This window comes from Elgaria multicarinata, chromosome 19, assembly GCF_023053635.1.
Source record: "Elgaria multicarinata webbii isolate HBS135686 ecotype San Diego chromosome 19, rElgMul1.1.pri, whole genome shotgun sequence".
In the NCBI taxonomy this organism is placed as follows: Eukaryota; Metazoa; Chordata; class Lepidosauria; order Squamata; family Anguidae; genus Elgaria; species Elgaria multicarinata.
The window spans coordinates 6125579-6147525 of NC_086189.1; the positions used below are offsets into that span (position 1 = coordinate 6125579).

The 21947-nt window shown below is 50.1% G+C and overlaps 1 protein-coding gene across 1 annotated transcript in view; it reads right to left on the bottom strand.

The window, feature by feature from the left end:
- ADGRD2 (adhesion G protein-coupled receptor D2) overlaps nt 1-21632 on the bottom strand; it is a 57538-nt gene extending 35906 nt beyond the window's left edge. The window contains exons 1-13 of the mRNA XM_063144467.1: nt 21580-21632; nt 19900-19977; nt 17180-17243; nt 15435-15671; nt 12832-13470; nt 11143-11241; nt 8470-8555; nt 7707-7988; nt 6977-7088; nt 5156-5290; nt 4030-4144; nt 1935-2040; nt 562-617 (exon numbers count right to left, since the gene is read on the bottom strand). Coding sequence (XP_063000537.1) covers nt 562-617; nt 1935-2040; nt 4030-4144; nt 5156-5290; nt 6977-7088; nt 7707-7988; nt 8470-8555; nt 11143-11241; nt 12832-13470; nt 15435-15671; nt 17180-17243; nt 19900-19974 — 2006 coding nt within the window. The 5' untranslated portion in view covers nt 19975-19977; nt 21580-21632. The remainder of the gene's footprint in view (nt 1-561; nt 618-1934; nt 2041-4029; nt 4145-5155; nt 5291-6976; nt 7089-7706; nt 7989-8469; nt 8556-11142; nt 11242-12831; nt 13471-15434; nt 15672-17179; nt 17244-19899; nt 19978-21579) is intronic.
- Nucleotides 21633-21947: the final 315 nt, after the last annotated feature.

The following is a 21947-nucleotide window of genomic DNA, read 5'->3' on the forward strand; positions in this document are numbered from 1 at the left end:
TAATTCTCCGAGTGGCTCTTCCCTGTCCCAGCAAGGAGACATCATTCAGTGGGGGTGGGGGTCTCCAGTGAAGTTCACTCATTTGCGAAACGAAACTCCCCAGTGGGGGTCACCTCCTCCTCCTCCTTGCAAGTCGGGGCGTAAGAACAAACACACCACGGCCCCTCCGTCTCTGGCAAGGGAGTGGCTTGCCGGCTGCCCCAACCGGGTGCCGTCCGCATGTGTTAGGACTACAGCTCCCATGACCCCCCTGCCTGAGGATGATGCGGGTTGTAGTACAATGCATCTAATGGCCGTCTGGTTGGGAAAGGCCACACTCTCCTGCTATTCTGATCTCAGCCCTCTGATTCAGCCATGCTAGCTGGGGATCATGGGAGCTGTAGTCCGACACAAGTGAGGTATATACCAGAGGGAAAGATGGAGCATCACTCCTCCACACACACACGCCGCCGGGGCAATCCCACACGTAGCCTGGGGGCCCAGGCCCAACAGGTTCGCCTGTCGCCCCCCACCCCGTTCGAAACGTGGCAGAGGCGTGGACCCCTCCCTGAAACCGCCTACCTCCTGCTGAAGTTCCAGAAGGCACAGACGGGTTCCACGAGCTGGTCTGACAGCGCCTGCAAGGGGGGGGGGTGAGGTGAGGGAGAGCGCTGGAGCCTCCAAAGGGAACCTGAACACCCCCTGCACAAAACGTTCTGCTCCCAAAGAACAATTCTGGGAAATGGTCCCATTCTCCCCGGGCCCAAAGACATTTGGAGCGCCCTAGATGCCTGCTCCAGTGCTCCGGCCACTGTTGCGGTGGTGCGGCATCTGACACCTGCGGCAATCCCCGTGCCGATCACCACGGATCCCAACGCCACGGATCCCAACATCCCAGCAGGATGGACCTCAGTAAAAACAGAAGACTTTTGCCCCAAAGCAGCCATGGGCACGCTGGGCTGCTTCGAGGAGAAGTCTCCTCTCCTTGTTCCTGGCGTGTGTCTGGCTAACACTGCTCAGGCAGCTCAACACTCCCTGTCATCCATCAAAGGGCTTCCTCCGTTAAAAGAGGGCACCGTAACCAAACTCAGCAGAGTAGCAGGGCTGTGCAACGTTCGGCCCCAGAGCTGCATTCGGCCCCTGGGCTAATTTCAATAGGTCCTGCGAGCAATTTGTTCAGACCTCTGTTTCTTCCCAGCTCAGCGCGTTTCGTCCCTCCTCTAGCTGCCCTCTGAGCAGAGGGAAGGGGTAGCAGAGAGAGGGGGTGGATATGGAAAGAGAGAAAAGGGGTGACAGAGAGAGGGGGGAGAGAGAGGGAGAGACAAAAAGGGGTGACAGAAAGAGAGGAAGAAAGAAAAATGGTGACACACGCAGAGAGGATAACAGAAAGAGACAAAGAAAAAGAGGATGGCAGAAAGAGAGAGAAATAAAAGGAGTGACAGATGAGAGAGAGAAAGAAAAGGGGGTGGCACAGAGAGAGAAAGAGAAAAGCGGGTAGAAGAGAGAGAGAAAGGTGAGAAAGGAAAAGGGGTGACACAAAGAGAGAGAAAGGAAAAGGGGGTGGCACAAAGAGAGAGAGAGAAGATGGACAGAGGGAGAAAGAGAAAAAAGGGGTAGCAGAGAGGGAGGGGGGATGGGAGAGGAGAGAGAAAAGGTGTGTGTGTGTGTGTGTGTGTGTGTGTCCACAGAAGGGGAGGGAGGGAGGGAGGGGGGAGAGCGAGAGAGCGAGAGAGAGATGGCCCACCCATTTTGGGCTCAGGCCTTACCCACCCCTGGTCTCAGCCTTGCCTACTGTGGACATACTCTCTACAGGAAAAACGTTCCATGCCCCTGTTCCACATTCTGCTACACTGATCTTTCCTGGGCTGTTGTTCCTCTCTCACTTTCTGCCCTGCGTTCACCCCCAAAGACCCCCAGACTGCTGGCTGTCCCACCCCTCGCTGCCTCAGCCTCACCTGGGCCTGGTGCCGGAGACGGTAACGCACGGCTGTGCTGATTTCCTCATAGTCGCTGACCAGAGTGGAGGAGATGATAGAGGAACCCACCTGGGTGCTCAGGTACCTGGGCAGAAAGGAACAAGCATTTGGCCTCCCTGCTGCGTGCAGTAGCGGAGAGTTTAACCAGTGGGTGCCTAGGTGGTGGTGTTAGCGGAGGGGGGAATATCGTGACCTGACAAAATGGACAGAGGGGGCGTCCCAAAAGCCCCCTGATCAAAAGGAATCTTTCCTTTATCGGCCTTATCTTTAATTTGTACTACTAGCCTAAAGCTGCAAACCTATACAGAAGAAAGTCCTACAATCCTATGCATGTCCAGAAGAAAGTCCTACAATCCTATGCATGTTCAGAAGAAAGTCCTATAGCTCCCAGCATTCGCCAGCCAGCCAGGTAAAAAAAGTTATTCACTTATTATTATTATTATTATTATTATTATTATTATTATTATTATTATTATTATTATTTTCTCGCTTGTGGCATTTTTTCAAGAAAGGCTCAAGCTCTTTCAAGAAAGACTCAAGGGCACAATCCCATGTTTAGACAGAAGAAAGCCCTACAGCTTCACCCTTCCTAGGACTTATTAGCCTTTCCAATCTGTTTTGGTGCCAGGCGCCACGGAAACACTTCTGTGCAGTACAAATATTAAGAGGGTGAACAGCTCAAATGGCTAGGCTTCTTGGACACGCCGGCGATGTAAAAGGTCCCAGCGCCGCCTTGTGTCCGAACGACAAAACTAATTTCATGCACCTCAGCAACTTACTCCTGCCATTCCAGAAAGTCCGTTAGGCTCTGTCCAAAGGACCCTGCTCAAAATCCTACCACTCGGGCAAAGCAAACACCGTGAAGACCTAACAGCGATTATCCATGCCTTGGTTATATCATGGCTAGACTGCTACAATGCGCTCTACGTGGGGCTGCCCTTGAAGAATCATAGAATAGCAGAGTTGGAAGGGGCCTCTAAGGCCATCGAGTCCAACCCCCTGATCAATGCAGGAATCCACGTTAAAGCATCCCTGACAGATGCTTGTCCAGCTGCCTCTTGAAGGCCTCTAGTGTGGGAGAGCCCACAACCTCCCTGGCTCATTGATTCCATTGTCGTACCTCTCTAACAGTCAGGAAGTTTTTCCTGACGGCCAGCCGGAATCTGGCTTCCTTTAACTTGAGCCCGTTATTCCGTGTCCTGCCCTCTGGGAGGATCGAGAAGAGATCCTGGCCCTCCTCTGTGTGACAACCTTTGAAGTATTTGAAGAGTGCTATCATGTCTCCCCTCAATCTCCTCTTCTCCAGGCTAAACATGCCCAGTTGTTTCAGTCTCCCCTCATAGGAAAGACTGAAAGAACTGTCCAGAATTGGTGGAAAATGTGGCAGCTAGGTTGCTAACCGGAGCATGGCATTGGGATCATATTACCCTAAGACTGGAGACCTGCACTGGTTACTAATTGTTTTCTGGGCTCAATTATAGGCATTGGTTTTAAACTTTAAAGCTCCAAACGCCCCAGGGCCTGGCTCTTTGAGGGACCCCCTATCTCAATATGAATCTGCCCAGTGACTAAGGTCATGAATACAGGCCCTTTTGAAAATACCAGGCCAGCTTGCTGGGCACACGGGGAAGCCCCTTTCTTCTGCGTCTCCCCCAAACCCTGGAACGCTCTCCTTGCGGGGTTGAACTAGTTACTCCTCCCTCTGCCTTCAGGAAGGGGGTCAAGATGCATCTTTTTAATTTGGATTTTTGAATTGTTCTTCTGTTGTTGTTTTTAATACTGCTTTTCTTGTTTTTCTATTATTATTTTTAATCTGATTGCGGTTTAGATGTTTTGGACCTGTTGTAAATCACCTGGATTGGTCTAGAAAAGCAGAACAGAAATGCCATCCGTCAGTCAATCAATCAAATTCTTTCTCACCTCGATGGCCGGCTCTTTGCGTGGGATCACAGCTGCCTCCTGTAAGCCCCACCTTACTCAGACCCCTCCAACCCCTGAAAAACAGCCTGGGTAGGTGGGAAAGGCCATGTTAGAAGGCCCTGCTGGGTCATCCGCAATGCTCCCAGTGACCCACCTCCTGCCTCCGTCCGACACAGCCGCATCCTCGAACACGGCACTGCCGCCCGCAAGAAGGCGCTGTAGGGAACCATGGCTGTACCAGGTGTTTGTGACGGTGATTTGGCGGAGGCCTGGGCAAAGACAAAAGACAGGGGGGGGGGGTTTCCTCGTGGGCGCCAGTTCAGTGTGGAAGCTTTGTGGCTGAGGCAGGAGGCCAAATGCTTTGCCCCTCCCCACCTCCCTCCTCCACAAACCAGAGGAGCTCCAGTCCAAATCAGTCAGAATTCTAAAGGAACACTCCAAGGTGCTTCAATCCCTCCTTTAGAGCTCTGACTGGTTCTGACTGAAACCCGGAGCGGATCCGCTGCCCCACTGGCATCAGAGCCATCAGCCTCCACTGCAGCAAGCTGTTCCTTCTGCTGAACCCCTAGTACTGGGCTGCAGAACCGAAGGTCTGTGCACCAAAAGTGGCCCACCTGGGGTGTCCATCTGGCCCTCCGGAGTTCCCCAGATGGACATCGCCTTCCGCCGAAGAAGTTAAAATGCCTCTCCAAAGGATGACTTGCTGCTAACAAGAGCTTTAAACTTATGTTATGCTGTCATTTTTAGTATTTTTGGCTCCACCCTTTTGTCTCTGGCCACGCCCACCCCTGCCATGTGGCCTCCAAGAGCTCCTCCCATGGCAAATTTGGCCCTCCAGCTAAAAGAGTTTCAACACCAAACACCCTGTCCTTGCAACATAGGAGTGTGACTCGGGTTCATCTTCCAATCCAGACCCTGCGCCGCCCCATGACACATTGCCGCCTGAGCCTCCCTCTATTGCATTAACAAAATCTAGTCGTTGGATTTAACTTCAATGGTTGCAATATCACAGCAGGCTGGCCGATGGGTGGCAGGACGCACACAGCTCTGCCCCCTCCCAGCCGCTCAGCGTGACATCTTCCGCCTGAAGCAGCTGCCTCTCTCTGCCTCATGGAAGGGCCGGCCCTGTCCAGACCTCACCAAAGGAGTCGAGAGAAACCTGGCTGTGCGAGAGATCATGGTATTTCTTAGCAATGCGATTCAGGCAGAAGGAGAAAGACTCCGTGCAGTCACCAGCATCGCTCAGCATCGCTCAGCATTGCACCCTGCCCTCACCCCACCTCTCACTCTCAGCCTCTCCACTTCCTCTGCTGGAACCTCAATCTGGTCAGGTTGGTCTCGCTGCTGGTTCACCATCACGTACGCAGCGCTGCCAGCTGCCAGCGTGCCGAGTTCCACACGCCGCACTTCGACGCCTGAGGATCAAAGAAGCAGGAGCAGTGTGATCTCAGATTACGATAGATAGATAGATAAATGTTTTGGGGTAGCTTGGCTTTAAATGAATGTTTTCAAGCCCTACACATATTATGTTTATTTATTTAATTATATCTATATCTACTTTTTTTCCTCTTGCAAGGAACCTGAGGTGGCTTGGACACTCCTCCTCTCCAATTTATCCTCACAACAACCCTGCGAGGTAGGGTAGTGCTGAGAGCCAGCAACTGGCCCAAACTCACCCAGTTGAGGCTTCATGGCCGAGCGGGGCCTAGACCCAGATCTCCCGAATTCCAGTCCAACACTCTGACAGCTACAATGTGCTGCCTTTCTCCTGTGCCTCTGGGCATAATCTGTGTATTTCTTCAATCAGTGTTATTTCAATAGACACAAAGAATTAACTTAAATTTAAATTTTGCTGTTTTAATTCTGTATTTTAATCCTTTATCAATTTCTGCTGTGTGGTTTTATCCTGGTTGTGCTTTTTATATTGTATTTTGCATTTGGGTTTTTAGATAGTTGGTTGTTTTATTATTATGTTCCTCATGGTTTTAATTTTTGTGAACCGCCCAGAGCGCTTCAGCTATTGGGCGGTATAAAAATGTAATAAATAAAATAAATAAAAAGAAAAGAAAAGAAAATTTTTAAAACCAACATGGCAGAGTTGCCGGCTCACACTGGGAACTGCGTTCCCATGGTGCCCTCTTGTGGTAGCTGTGTGAAATGTCACCCTGCCTGGCCTCTGCTAGGATATTTGCAGCACAGCAGCGCCGTTCTGATTCACCCAGCTCTTACCAGGCAAACTCAACTGCTGCGCTGCGCCACGCTGCGATCCCAGATCCTGACAATCACGTCTCACCTTGTCGGATCAAAGCAATAAGGACACGTGGCCACCCGTCCCGACCCCGAGGCATAAGGCTGGCTAGCGGTGGAATCATAGAATCATAGAAAAGCAGAGTTGGAAGGGGCCTACAAGGCCATCGAGTCCAACCCCCTGCTCAATGCAGGAATCCACCCTAAAGCATCCCTGACAGATGCTTGTCCAGCTGCCTCTTGAAGGCCTCTAGGGTGGGAGAGCCCACAACCTCCCTAGGTCACTGGTTCCATTGTTGTACTGCTCTAACAGTCAGGAAGTTTTTCCTGATGTCCAGCCGGAATCTGGCTTCCTGTAACTTCAGCCCGTTATTCCGTGTCCTGCACTCTGGGAGGATCGAGAAGAGATCCTGGCCCTCCTCTGTGTGACAACCTTTCAAGTATTTGAAGAGTGCTATCATTTCTCCCCTCAATCTTCTCTTCTCCAGGCTAAACATGCCCATTTCTTCCAGTCTCAAGGACTACACTTCCCAGCCTCCCCCCCCACACACAACCACTCAAATTTGGGTCAAAATTTTGGGTTGCATCAGCAGTAAGGATGTACAGATTTTGTTAAATCTGCTCCTTACGTGTTTTGTGGGCATTTTTCCGTCCTGTTGTTCGCTCGTTGACGGAAACGGGGGGGGGGGGGGGTTTGGTAAGAGAATTTTCGCTTGTTTGCAGATGCATTTGCGAATGACCAAAATTGTGCAAATCTCCCCCCAAAAGTAAAAAAGAAAAGAAAAAATGGTCCGCAAGTCTATGTGATTCGGAAAAAGTGGTGGAATATTCGGACCGGATTCATCTCAACTCACCGATATTCTTACTCTGGATGGTGACTTTTGGCCGATCTGTGCTCAGGAGCTGATGGAGGCTGGATGCCATCTTGTCCACATTTTCCACAACTGCCATGGGTCCACCGATGATCTGGGGGGTGGGGGGCACATGAACAGATGGAAGAGGAATCAGCAGCAGCCAGGAAAAACCTCACCTGCCTGCCTTTTTGCACCCACGCCGCACTGCCTCTCTCGTGGGCAAATCAAGACGGACCGGGGACATCAGAGCCCTCTTCGAATCTCCATAGTGCTGTCACAGAGATGAGGGGAAATATCTGTTCTCTCCTGCTGATCCAGAGGGTAGTACTAGATCTAAGGGTGTACATTGTACGAGAGGGTAGATTTTGGTTGAACATTAGGAGAAACTGCTTGATGGTAAGAGCAATTCGACAAGGGAAACTGATGTGGAGGAGGGTGGCTTTATCACATTGTGCAGAAGGCCTGGAAAAGGCCACAGCTCAGTAATAGAGCCCCTGCTTTGCAGGCAGAAGGTCCCAGGTTCGATTTCTACCATTTCCAGGTTGGGCTAGAAAAATTCCTGCCTGAAAACCTGGAGAGCTGCCGCTGCCAGTCAGTGTCAGCAATACTGGTCTAGGTAGCCATCTCTACAGACAGCCATCTCTTTGCAATGTTCCAGTTCCTATTTTGAACTGGGCAATGTGGGGTTGGACTATATGACCTTGATGACCCCTCCAACTCTACAATTTACCGGTTTGATCTCAGACCATTCCTGGGTGTTCTCTTCCTTCAAGAGGATCCCAGCAACTTCCACATAGCGCCGTCCCAGCTGTTCTAGCGCCACCAGTTGCTCTGGTTCGTCGACTTCCATGACCGAGACCTCTTTCAGCAGCTGGAAGACACCCAGGAGGGCGGCCGCATTCAGAGGAGGCATCTCAGCATCCGAGAGGACCGTCTCCACGACCCCCAGGAAATCAGCGGCTGCTGAAACATTCACGGCTTGGCCCTCTGCCTGGAAGACGCTTGCAGGGATCTGCAGCAGGAAAAAGGAGTCCCAGGTTCGAGAGGTGGAACTAATTTGTGTGTGTGTGTGTGTGTGTGCGCGCGCGCGTGCGTGCGTGCGTGTGCCTCTTCCTCTGTTCTCCACCAGAGAGCCAAACAAAAGGTAGTGAATTAACAAGGAATGTATCTGGTCAAAAGGGCAGGGCTCCTGCAGCTTTAACTGTTGTGATGAAGAGGGAGTTTCACCAGGTTCTGCATATATATAACACTTGCTGGAATTCCCTTTTCTACACAACTGTTAAAGATTCAGGAGCCCGGTCCTCCTTTCCATGTGGTCACCCTAGCCTTTCCTAAGACTTCATTGCTGTCAGTAAGAGCATTGAAAGCTACAATGTTCTGGGAGTTCAGGACTGTTTGGGATCAGAGTGTGCCCTTCCCGCCCCTGAGCACCTCCAAAACTGAATCCCGCCCTGGGGCCGAAAGTGATCCGACACCCTTTGCCTTAGACTCACCACCGTGGCATTCGCCCGCGCGTTAACCTGAGTGATGAGCGGCGGGACGGATCCTGACTGCATTTTCTTCAGCCAGAAGTAAAGATCTGGGAAGGAAACAACGAACACAGAAATATGAATTTTCTCAGAATTGGTACGCCGCTTGCTAGGCCCCCTGGCGCTTAGCAAGGAAGATCCCAGGAGCCCAAACTTTTTCGCACAGCAGGGAGTGAAGCCGAGCTTTCAGATTTATGAACGTTTCTGTTATTGCATTTATATCCTGCCTTTCTTCCTAGGAACTCAGGCTGGTGTTCATGGTCCTCACCTCTCTTCATTTTATTCTCACAACAACCTTGCGAGGTAGGGTAGGCAGAGAGAAGTCACCCAGTGAATTGCATGGCGAATGGGGATTAGAACTCGGGTCTCCTGAGACCCAGTTGAACACTCTAACTGCTACACCACACTGCCTCTCTCCCAGACAACTCTCTCCCACAGAATGAAATTTAATAGGGATAAATGCCAAGTTCTCATTTAGGAAATAGAAACCAAATGCACAGCTACAAGATGGGGGATACTTGGCCCAGCAATACTACAAACGAGAAGGATCTGGGAATTGTTGTAAATCACAAGCTGAATAGGAGCCAACGGTATGATGTGGCTGCAAGAAAGGCAAATGGTATTTTGGGCTGCATTAATAGAAGTATAGCTTCCAAATCACGTGAGGTACTGGTTCCTCTCTATTCGGCCCTGGTTAGGCTGCATCTAGAGTATTGCGTCCAGTTCTGGGCTCCACAATTCAAGAAGGACGCAGACAAGCTGGAGCGTGTTCAGAGGAGGGCAACCAGGATGATCAGGGGTCTGGAAACAAAGCCCTATGAAGAGAGACTGAAAGAACTGGGCATGTTTAGCCTGGAGAAGAGGAGATGGAGGGGAGACATGATAGCACTCTTCAAATACTTCAAAGGTTGTCACCCAGAGGAGGGCTAGGATCTCTTCTCAATCCTCCCAGAGTGCAGGACACAGAATAACGGGCTCAAGTTAAAGGAAGCCAGATTCCAGCTGGACATCAGGAAAAACTTCCTGACTGTTAGAGCAGTACGACAATGCAACTAGTTGCCTAGGGAGGTGGTGGGCTCTCCCACACTAGAGTCATTCAAGAGGCAGCTGGACAAGCATCTGTCAGGGATGCTTTAGGGTGGATTCCTGCATTGAGCAGGGGGTTGGACTCGATGGCCTTGTAGGCCCCTTCCAACGCTGCTATTCTATGATTCTATGTCTACTCAGAAATAAGTCCCACTGAGTTCAATGGGGTCTATTTCCTCTAGGGATTCAAATTTGGGTCTTCCAGAGTGTTCTAGTTCAACACTCTGACCATGACCACACTACTCCAGTGAATGAAGAGAGTGTCCGTCCGTCCATGATTGATTGATTGATTATTTCCTACATTTATATCTCACCCTTTTCCTCCAATGAGTCCAAGATGACTTAAATGATCCTCCTCCTCCTCTCCATTTGATCTGCACAACAACCCTGTGATGTAGGTTAGGATGAGAATCAGTGACTGGGATGGTCTGCCCTATCCTAGTCCAACACTTCAACCACAACACCCCAAGGGGTGTGCAAGGGGTGTACCTGGTGTGCCCAGGCACACCCTAATGTCTCCTCAGTCCTCCCCTCACCTGCAATGGCCCTCCCACAGTCAGGCAAGCCGAACGCAGAGTAGGGCATCAGTGTCTACACTGTTAAATAAATAAATAAATACATGAATGTCCTTTATGATTGAGTATTCAATAAGTGTTCACCTTTAGTGTGCAGAAAAGGGCAACTAAAATGATTAAGGGCCTGGAGCATCTCCCCTATGAGGAAAGGTTACATCAATAGACTTTTAATTTGGAGAAAAAGAGGCTGAGGGGAGACAGGACAGAGGTGTACAAAATTATGCATGGTATGGAGAATGTGGACAGGGAGACATTTTTCTTCCTCTCTCAAAATACCAGAACCAGGGGTCTTCCCATGAAGCTGATTGGTGCGAGATCCAGGACAAATAAAAGGAAGGACTCCTTCACACAGCGCATAGTTAAATTATGGAACTCACTACCACAACATATAGTGATGGCCACCAATCTGGATGGCTTTAAAAGGGGGTTGAATAAATTCCTGGAGGAGAAGGCTATCAACGGCTACTGGCCCTGATGGTTGTATGCTATTCGAGGCAACAAGCCTGTGTGCACCAGTTGCTTTGGAACATGGGTGGGAGAGTGCTGTTGCACCATGTCCTGCTTGTTCATCCCTGGTTGACAGCTGCTTGGCCACTGTGTGAACAGAGTGCTGGACTAGATGGACCCTTGGTCTGATCCAGCATCAAGGCACTTATTATGTTCTTAAAAAAAATCCCTGGGTGCACACCCTAATGAAATGTGCTGCTCATGCCTATGACCCCACTGCCTCTCGATTTAGGTTCGTATCTTGCCTTTCCAGTAATAATAGTGCTATCACCACAATAGCTAAAGAACCGCCCGGAGAGATATGGGAGAAGATTTGAAAGGGATCAAAGCCAGACTTCCAAAGACAGAATAACCAGATGGATCCACACATCTGGAGGGTGTCTGGTTGGAGAAGGCGGATTTCAGGGCTTGAATCTGGAGATGGGAATGGTTTACGCAGGTGAAATTGATGTAGCCTGAACCGCTGTACCTTTCTTGTAGCGGCACACAAAGGTGAGTTCCTGCAGGCAGGCAGCATCAGCGAGGCTTCCAGAGTTCGCCTTAAACACACGGCATTCTTCCACAGGCCCTGTGGGAGCACAGAGACCAACGTACATCCTCTGGAGATACTTACAAGAGAAAGCCAGAAGCCACATGGGAATTCGTCTGCCACATAGCTAAATTTCACGGGAGGCAAGGCCGACCAATTAATTTCTCACCCAAATAATCTCAAATAAAATAAATCCTTCAGTTAATTTGAGATCCTCCTAAACCAATGGAAAAAGGCATTATTATTATTATTATTATTATTATTATTATTATTATTATTATTATTATCCCACCTTTTTTCCTCCAGGAACCCAAGGTGGCATACATAATCCTCGTCCTCTTCATTTTATCCTCACAACAACAACCCTGTGAAGTAGGCTGAGGTGAGAGTCTTTGACTGGCTCAAAGTCACCCAGTGGGTTTCCATGGCTGAGTGGGGACTAGAACCCGGATCTCCTGACTTCCAGTTCAACCCTTTAGCTACTACACCACACTGGTGTTTCCCCCCTGTGCTTAATTGCCGTGTGCATAGGTGTTCCTGACGGGCACATGACCAGATCCATAGATCTTCTCCTTCAGGTGACTCCACGAGCACCAGCATTTTTGTGGCTATGGGCAGCTGGTTCATGCCATCCTATTTGCCGCGTACTTTTAAAAAATATCCGTGGAGAAAGATGGCCCAGTATTAAAAATAGGTCTGTTTTACAGCCATGAACATTGGCCCTGAACCCAGGCAGTACCAGATGGCAGCTGAGGACTGCTATCAGAGAATCACAAACTCAAAAGAAAAGATCAAAGTTTCTTGAGGTAGTAAGCTATACTACTACTTAGGCTGTTTTACTGTAGATGTTTTATAAGCATATTGGTTATAGACTACTAATTATAGATACCGAATCCCTTTGTTTCTTTAGTGATCTTGTCTTATTATTCTGTATGTCCGCCTCCTTTTTGCCTTTATTTTCTTAACTTTATTTCGAAATACAATACAATTTTATGGGGGGGGAAAAAGAGAGATCAAAGTTCTTCCAGCACAAGATGGAAGGACCCTCCTCACCCCTACATGGACTAGGGATGTCTGTCATTTGCAAATCTGGTCAACTTTTATTTATTTTTTAATCTGATGGATTGTAGCTGACCACCTGGCTAGGCTTGCCATTGTGAGTGAACCGCAGTTTCCCCCCAAAATCCAGGAACATTTTTGGTGGGTTTTTTTGTTTTTGTAAATAGAAATTTGCACAAATTGTGGCTGTAATTTGCTTAATTTCTGTAAATTGCAGCAGCCATAGTTTGCCTAATTTCTGCCAATTTTGCCCATGTTTGCTTAATGTGTGCAAACTGCAACTTGTACAAATTTCTATTTACAAGGGAGGAAAACTCTGGAATGATCTGCGAGCTGGCCGTACTCAATACGGATGAAGTCCGGCCATTTCTCAAGGAAACAGACTGAAGCCCAGGGGCTGACGGAAGCTCAATGAGTTTCACCCTCTGGATGGATTTCTCCACCATTCCTACCATGGACCAACACCAGCAATCAAGACCACACCAGCGGAAAACAGGGGCAGGCAGATCTGTAAGCTCACAATGGACCAGACTAGACAGCTAGCACAGGCACAGCCCAAGAGAGCCTTACCTGGACAGGTGAGCTGCACTGTGGCCTGCTGGACGCTTGGCTCTACTTCTAGGATGTCGCCGTTCCAGGCGAACACCACCCCTTCCGCAATGGGCATGCAGGAACGCACTTTCTCCACCTGTTCCCTGCTGAGGACTCTCTGCCAAACGTGGAGTCCAGTGAGGTTTCCACTGAAGGACTCTTTCTCCTTGAAGGCGCCACCCAAGGAGTCTTGGTCCTGCCCAATGATGAAGGTGCCATGACCACCAACGGCCTGGGAGGCCGAGAGACCCACAGCTGAGGCCTTCTCCTTCCCATCGGCGTACATAGCCCACGTCCCTTCGTGCTGCTGCCAAGTGACGCAGAAGTGGTGCCACCGTCCATCAGCCCGGAACACCGGCAAGTACGGGGAGTGATGTCCATGCAGGATGACGGCAAAGCGAACGAAGCCGTCCTGGTCGACAAAGCCCCGTAGCTGGAACTCGTTGATGAACGCCGGGACAGCGTAGGAGAAGACAGTGGAGATCTCCAAAGCCCCAGGGTCCCACTGGACATGGGCACAAGCGCTCACCGCTGACATCGCCGGGAAATTGGACAGCACCTTCACAAACTTGGTGTCCGTTTTGTCCTTGAACACCAGGACCAGTGTTGTGTGAGGACCTAGTACAGGGGAGATGGAGAGAGTGGAGAGTGGCTCAGCAATACTACAAACAAGAAGGATCTTGGAATTGATGTAAATCACAAGCTGAATAGGAGCCAACAGTGTGATGTGGCTGCAAGAAAGGCAAATGGTATTTTGGGCTGCATTAATAGAAGTATAGCTTCCAAATCACGTGAGGTACTGGCTCCTCTCTATTCGGCCCTGGTTAGGCCTCATCTAGAGTATTGCATCCAGTTCTGGGCTCCACAATTCAAGAAGGACGCAGACAAGGTGGAGCGTGTTCAGAGGAGGGCAACCAGGATGATCAGGGGTCTGGAAACAAAGCCCTATGAAGAGAGACTGAAAGAACTGGGCATGTTTAGCCTAGAGAAGAGAAGATTGAGGGGAGACATGAGAGCACTCTTGAAATACTTGAAAGGTTGTCACACAGAGGAGGGCCAGGATCTCTTCTCGATCCTCCCAGAGTGCAGGACACAGAATAACGGGCTCAAGTTACAGGGAGTCAGATTCCTGCTGGACATCAGGAAAAACTTCCTGACTGTTAGAGCAGTATGGCAATGAGACCAGTTACGTAGGGAGGTGGTGGGGTCTCCCACACTAGAGTCCTTCAAGAGGCAGCTGGACAAGCATCTGTCAGGGATGCTTTAGGGTGGATTCCTGCATTGACCGGGGGGTTGGACTCGATGGCCTTTAGGCCCCTTCCAACTCTATTATTCTATTATTCTAAGTCCAAGACCAGAAGAACTACATACAGAAGAAGAAAGAGAAGCCCACAGAGGTGTGGACATTTCTATAATAAGCATAAGTAAGATCAAGGGGCTGGAACACCTCTCCTAGGAGATAAGCTGGGATTGTTCCATTTGGAGAAATGGGGAGTAACAGAGCTGTACAAAGTCATACCTCATGTGGAGAAGGTGGAGAAGGACATTTTTCTTCCTCTTCCATCATACTATAACTCCATCAAGCTGATTGGTGGGAGCTTCAGGGCAGATCAAAGGAAGGACTTCTTCACACAGCGCAGAGTAAAACTATGGAATTTGCTATCACAAGATGTGGCAACAGCCACCAACTCTGACAGTTTTAAAAGGGATTGGACAAATTCCTGGGGGAGAAGGGTATCAATGGTGGGATGATGCTGATGCACCCATATTCTTCTTGTGGGTTTCTCTGGGAAGCTGCCTGGCCACTGTGTGAACAGAAAGCTGGACTAGATGGACCCTTGGTCTGATCCAGCAGGGCTCTCCTCACTTGAGGAGCCACTTGAGATGGTGGTGGGAGTAGTGGTTGTGATGATGATGATGATGATGATGATGATGATGATGGCACCTTTGAGGAACTGTAGGTCAACCTCATCCAGTTCTGATGGACTCTAATATTAATCAGGCTTTAAAAGAAATAATTCTTTATTCCAGGGCTGCCTGGCCTTTCTGGACTCATGGGCACATTTTTGAATTTGAGGAACTGCTGTGAACATTGCAACAAATCGCCTAATCAGTGGATCGATGCTTTGGCATCTACCTGTCACGTCTGTGGACCTTAGGCAATATCTTATTCAGCCAAAAAATAAATAAAAGGGTTTCATGTCTATTAGGCACAGCAACATCTCTTTAGTAAGGGATTGTCTAATTTGGCTACAGCTAAAGCTCCTTTTAAATCTATGTTTTGGCAATGCCCAGTAGTTGTTTCTTTTGGGGAGGCGGTTATTACCCTGTTAAATTTTGTACTGGAACAGTCTTTAAAATCCCCTGACATATGTGCTCTTTTATATTATGTACCTGCTTCATGGAAATTAACAAAAGGTCAGGGTAAATGGATTCTCCTTGCCCTTTTTGACAGCTAAAAGGCTGATATGACACACTGGAAGGATGCAAAGGATCCTCTAATGCAAAGGATGGCGGAATTAATAACGCCCATCCTGCTGCCAAGCCCCAAGCCATCCCCGTAACATGGCTCCCCTACTCACGTCTTGGCTTGGGCTTCTGCAGGAACACCTCCTCACCGTTGACCCATAGGGCACCCTGGACTTGGTGGGAGTGCAGCTTTTTGCTGAGAGCAGCCAGCTCGTTGTCCCAGGCCTCAGAGGGCAGCTGAGCGAAGCGCTGCCGGCAGTATGCATCCGCGTGCCACCAATCCAGAGGCGAGGACACGTACTCGTACATCTCTCCCGACGTCTCGAGGACCAGAGGGATGGAGCCAAAACCTGGAGGGGAAAAGCAGAGAAGGGGAGCTGAAGGGTCCGTTGTTGCAGCAAGTTCCACTACTCAGCCAAGAGGTGGTTCCGCAGGAACTGATGGTCCGATTGGAGTCCACCTGGAGAAGAGCCTTCAGGGTGGTGGCCCCCTTTCCATAGAGCTCCCTGACTCTGGGGGTCAGGCAGGAGCCAACACTCCAAGACCTCCTGAAACAGCTTTATTTCAGCAAGCCTTCTTTGACAAACCAGTCCCAGGTTTTATCGGTATTCTGGGGTGGTTTTTTTTTAAATAATAGTTTTTAATATGGAGTTTTATTCTTTTGTCCTTGTCTCTTTTTATCTTTTTTCTTGTTCACCATTCCAGAATCTGTTTAGGTGTGGAGCGGTAGATAAATGTTGTAAGTAAATAAATAAGAAGTTCCGTGTTTGGATCTTTCAAGCAAGGTGTGGCTGCAGCAACTCCCATCAGCCCAAGCCAGCATAGCCAATGGGATTTGTAGTCCATCAACATCTGGAGGCCCACAGATTCCCCATCCTATAAGAGAGCATGGGGGAGGAGGAGGAGGAGGAGGAGGAGGAGGACTGGGAGATGGTTATATGCTCCCTCCAGTATCCGAGGCAGGAAACCTGTGTGCAGCAGTTGCTGGGGAACATGGATGGGAGGGTGCTGTTGTACCATGTCCTGCTTTGTTGGTCCCTGGTCGACAACTGGTTGGCCACTGTGTGAACAGAGCATTGGACTAGACGGACCCTGGGTCTGACCCAGCCTCTGGGCTCTTCTGATGTTCTTAAGCACTCCTTAGGGGAGGCAAGAGAAGCTTCCACTTTTTCACTCCAGCTTCGTAATGTCCTACCCTGCTTACTCAGCACCTGGCATGATTAGGCAGCTGCCAGGGGCCCAATGTCCCAGTGGGGGCCCACCACTGATGCCTCCCCCATCCACCTCCTTGCACCAAGTAGCTGAGTCTGGGAGCAACCCACCCTACACGCTTCCCGCAATGCTCCAGAGCAATGCTAAAGAGGGGCATTGTGGGACATCAAAATGGCAGGTGCCGCCCAGCCGTCCAACACGGATTCCAGTGCCTGCCCACCGGAGGGGCCACCAAACCGCCCTCCCCAAACTTGGAGCTAGCCCTACTCATTGAGGAGGCTTCCCCGTTCCAGCCCTGCCCTGCCTCAATGCTTGTGCCAGAAAGAGGCATCGTCTGACTCTCACACGATGGGCCCAAAGGCCAGACATTCCGTTTGCCCCCTTTGACCACCTCCATTCCAGCCAAACTGTTGAGCCCAAGCTGGGAGCCACCTGTGCGCCACCATGGATGGGGACCAAGGAAGAAGCGTCATCACTAGCTAGGATAGCCCCTTTAGGGCGCTGACTGGTTCTGGCTAGAACCCGGAGCAGATTCAGTGCCCACTGACATTGCAGCGACCAGCCTCCGCTGCCTGTAATCTCAGAAAAACCAGTGGTGAGTGACACTGACATTTAAACACCGCAAAGCACACACTGAGACCCTCACCTGCTGTGGTATGATTTCCAGCAGGTATCGTGAAGCCCAAAGAGTTTCTCAAGGGAACACCAACCTGCAGAGAAAAATCAATTGCTGTATTATTATTATTATTATTTCTCCTCCTCCTCCTCCTCCTTCCAGAATAGCTCTCCCAAGAGAGATCACCAGTTCCGCCAGTTATGCAAACACAACCTCCTCCCCTCCAAGCTGTGCTATATATTCACAGGGACACCCTGGATTTTCTCAACCATTAACTAGCAATCTTAGTAATTGCTAGAAATATTACCTAGAAACCTGATTGGGCAAAGAAAACTTTCAAAGGTGGCCATGTTGATTGAAAGAAAAATCCCACCCCCCAAATAATCCATATTAGTGTAATATCTTTACTAGGCCAACCGAAAGATCACCCAAAAAAATGCAATCTCTAGATCTATTCAAGAGGCAGGGTATTACAAAAAGCAGGTTACGGGGTGGATGGAATGGGGGGGGGGGAGAAACCCTGATTTAATGGTGAAGCCAGAGTTTAGTCATTGTCCATTTTTTCCAATCCCCATTCATGCCTCCCAAATCTGGTTTTTGTAACATCTTGTCTGACGAGGAGTTCTGTGGATCTCGAAAGCTTCCTCATATTATTATTATTATTATTATTATTATTATTATTATTATTATTATTATTATTATTTGTGATCTTCTGGTTGGCCTGATCACTGCATTACACTAGGGTGACCATATGAAAAGGAGGACAGGGCTCCTGTATCTTTAACAGTTGCATAGAAAAAGGAATTTCAGCAGGTGTCATTTGTACATATGGAGAACCTGGTGAAATTCCCTCTTCATCACAACAGTTAAAGCTGCAGGAGCTATACTAGAGTGACCAGATTTAAAAGAGGGCAGGGCACCTGTGGCTTTACCTGTTGTGATGAAGAGGGAATTTCACCAGGTTCTCCATACATACAAATGACACCTGCTGAAATTCCACTTTCAATACAACTGTTAAAGATACAGGAGCCCTGTCCTCCTTTCCATATGGTCACCCTACATTACACTGAAATGTATTTTAAAACTAATTGGGCAATTAGGAGATTAGCACCCGGGCATGCTCAATAACAGGGATGAAGTGCCTCTGAGCATATTCAAAGAGCCTTTTCATTCCCTCACCATGCCCACATAGCCAAACTCCCACACACCTGGGATGTAGAATCATAGAATAGTAGAGCTGGAAGGGGCCTACAAGGCCATCGAGTCCAACCCCCTGCTCATTGCAGGAATCCACCCTAAAGCATCCCTGACAGATGGTTGTCCGGCTGCCTCTTGAATGCTTCTAGTGTGGGAGAGCCCACAACCTCCCTAGGTAACTGATTCCATTGTCGTACTGCTCTAACAGTCAGGAAGTCTTTCCTGATGTCCAGCTGGAATCTGGCTTCCTGTAACTTGAGCCCGTTATTCCATGTCCTGCACTCTGGGAGGATCGAGAAGAGATCCTGGCCCTCCTCTGTGTGACAACTTTTCAAGTATTTGAAGAGTGCTATCATGTCTCCCCTCCATCTTCTCTTCTCCAGGCTAAACATGCCCAGTTCTTTCAGTCTCTCTTCATAGGGCTTTGCTTCCAGACCCCTGATCATCCTGAAGAAGTCCTTCCTTATATTTGTCCTGCATCTCCCACTAATCAGCTTCATGGGATGATCCTATTGAATTCTAGTATTATGGGAGTGGGAGAAAAATATCTCCCTGTTCTCCACCCCAATGCATCATTTTGTACACCTCTGTCATGTCTCCCCTCAACCTCCTTTCCCCAAGCTAAACACTCCCAGCTGTTGTACCCTTCCCTCATAGGGGAGATGCTCCAGTCCTTTGATAATTTCAGTTGCCCTTTTCTGCATTTTTTCCAGCTGTAGAATATCCTTTTCTGGTCAGTCACCACTAGCTCAGATCCCATCAATGTATACATGAAGCTGTGGGGTTGCTGTTTTTTGCATCACTTTACCCTTGCTTACATTAAACTCCATTGGCCATTTTAATGCCCATTTGTTTCTTCTTCCAGTAACCTCTGGCAGGTACAACCTGAAACCATTTTGGTACCTGGCGGAACCTGATTTGACTGTCTCCTCCCACTTTTCATCTAAAGACGGTAATCAAATGTGGATTCCCCCCCCCCTTCCACTTTTTTCATTGTTGTGATTCATTTAACTTCTTAGCAGATGAAGGATTCTGGAGAACTCAAAAGCTTGCATGATGTCTTGTGACCTTTGTGTAGTTCTAATTAAAGTACATAGTAATATAGGGATTTTGGGCTATTTCCTTTCGGAACTCAGAATCCAAGACTTCTGAGCCCAGAAATGTGTTTCAAGGATAAGGACCGAATGCATCTCACAATCCTTCCGCCCTCACGGATACCCCAAGCGCCCCTTCATTTCAACATCCAATTCAGGGCAAGCGGGTATCATTATGCAGCAGCTGCTGTTAAATGATCGGGCATCTGAGATCCTTGCCAGCCCACTGCAAGTCACCTCGAAACTGAGAGAGGACCCAGAGCCATCCTGGACTATCCTGCCCATCCTGGACTAGAATTTTTTAGGTGCTAGAAGAGGAGTCCTTTTTGCCGTTCACCTTCCCCCAAACACGAACCCCACAGCCGCTTTAAATGGCAGAACGGTCCAATACCCTGAAAGCGGCCCGATCCTGTTGGACCGTCCTGCCTACTCAACGCCACCCAAATCCCGCAAACTTACCAGGGCGCCCAGGAGCAAGCCGCAGCTCATCCAGCACCTGCACACCGTGCCCATCATCAGCTCACAAGCTTTCATTCTCTGTGTGAACGAGAGAAACGGGGTCGTCCAATGAACGTGGAGCCAAACTGGAGTTCTTGTGAGGCTGCAGCAGGTAGCGGTGGTGATGGTGGGTATTTGGCTGCTGATAGATGCCCAGGTTTCTCCAGATCTACCTAGAGGAGCTGGGATTCGAACCTGGGGCTTTCTGCACGCTAAGCAGGGACTCTTACCACTGAGCTACGGCCCCTCCCCAGCTGTCATTGTCGCTAATGGAGGAATGAAGCCAATGCCAGCGAGGGGCAAGAAAATCCAGTCTCAGAGATAAGGGCTGCTCTGGAATTCCTCCTAAATAATAACCCACCCACCCAAATTAGCCAATCTTTCAAGGCGCCAGCTGCCCTCTTGGGAGTTCTGCTGCCGCCTTGCCTTTGTCCACCCATTTAGCAGTAAGTCACACACACACACACACACCCATGCCCCTCAATCAACCCTCCAAGGTCCAGAAGGTTCCTCTGCCAGTGTGGCTTGGCTCACTTGCCTGAGCCACCTGGGCTAGTTTATTCGGCTCTTCCTACCCACCACAGAGGCTGGCGCCTCTGAGGGAGAGACTGGGTTGACTCAGTGCTGGAAGGCAGGGGAGGCTGGTGGCTGCGAAGTCAGAGGGGAAGTGAATCCGCTCCGGGTTTCAGCCAGAACCAGGCAGAGCTCTAATGGAGCTCTCCAAGGTGCTTCAGTCCCTCCTTTAGAGCGCTGAGTGGTTCTGGCTGAAACCCGGAGCGGATTCACTGCCCTGCTGGCATCGGAGCCACCCGCCTCCACTGCTGGAAGGACCCATGGGTTGAAGAAGGTCTCGTCCATCTCCCTGTTGCTTTGGGCCAACCCGTGGGTGCTGCACTTTCCCCACGGTGGCGGGGTGGTGGTGGGGTGGGGGGGAGAGATACGCTTCCCACCTCCCCGATCGAGGGCTGCTTCGACGCCCGGGTGCCAGGCGCTGCGCGAACCTCGCCAAGGGCTCCGCGGACGTGCTTCCCGGCCGTCGGTGGGGCCGGACAAGGGAGCAGGTCTCGCCTCTACCCTCGGCCGACCTGGGCTCCCTGGGGCGCGGAGAGCGGCTCCGAAGCCCCACCGCCCGCTGCCCGCACCCGGCGCCCTCAGCTCGCCCGGTCCGCCGTCTAGGCTCGAGGGCGCTGGGAGAGCCTTGCGCCCAGGGCGCACGGAACGCTCCGCCGGGGTCCGGACTCACCTGCCCTGGGAAGGGGGCGGCGGCCCCGTCAACCTCATGGCCCGGCTGCGCTCAGGGCATCGCGTCGAGGAGAAGGAGAAGGAGAAGGAGGCGTCTGGGGTGGAGTGGGGCGCGCGCCTGGGATGCAAATCGCTCCGACGGGGGCGCAGGCGAGAGGGGCCAGCGCTGCTCTCTCTCTCTCTCTCTCTCTCTCTCTCTCTCTCTCTCTCTCTCTCTCTCTCTCTCTCTTCCTCCTCCTCCTCCTCCTCCTCCTCCTCCTCCTCCTCCTCCTCGCCAAAGGGAGCCAGAAGAGGAGAAGAGACAAGAGAGATTTCCAACAGGGCACAAAAGACTCACTGTCTCCCTGGGCAAGGGCCCAAGCGTGCTGGGGGGCGGGAAGGGGTGACTGACTCACCCACCGTGGGTAAGCCGGGGGAATGTGGAAAAGATGCAAGAGCAGCCGTGTTCCCAGGCTCCGTCTTGGCCTTCCTTTGGACGTCCCCTCTAAAAAACAGATAAGGAAAAGAAAGACCGGAGACAGAAAGAAACATGAGAGAGGTTTCTCTACCTACGCACATCTTTATCTTTTATTTATTGATTTATTGATTTATTTATTACATTTTTATACCGCCCAATAACCGAAGCTCTCTGGGCGGTTCACAAAAAAATTATTTTTGTTTTGCCTCCATGGTTAAAACAACAACAGGTCCTGCAGGTTTAGCTGGTGGGATGAAAACCTCTCACACCTGTTTGGCGGAAGGAGGGGGCGTTTTCAACACTCTGGGAT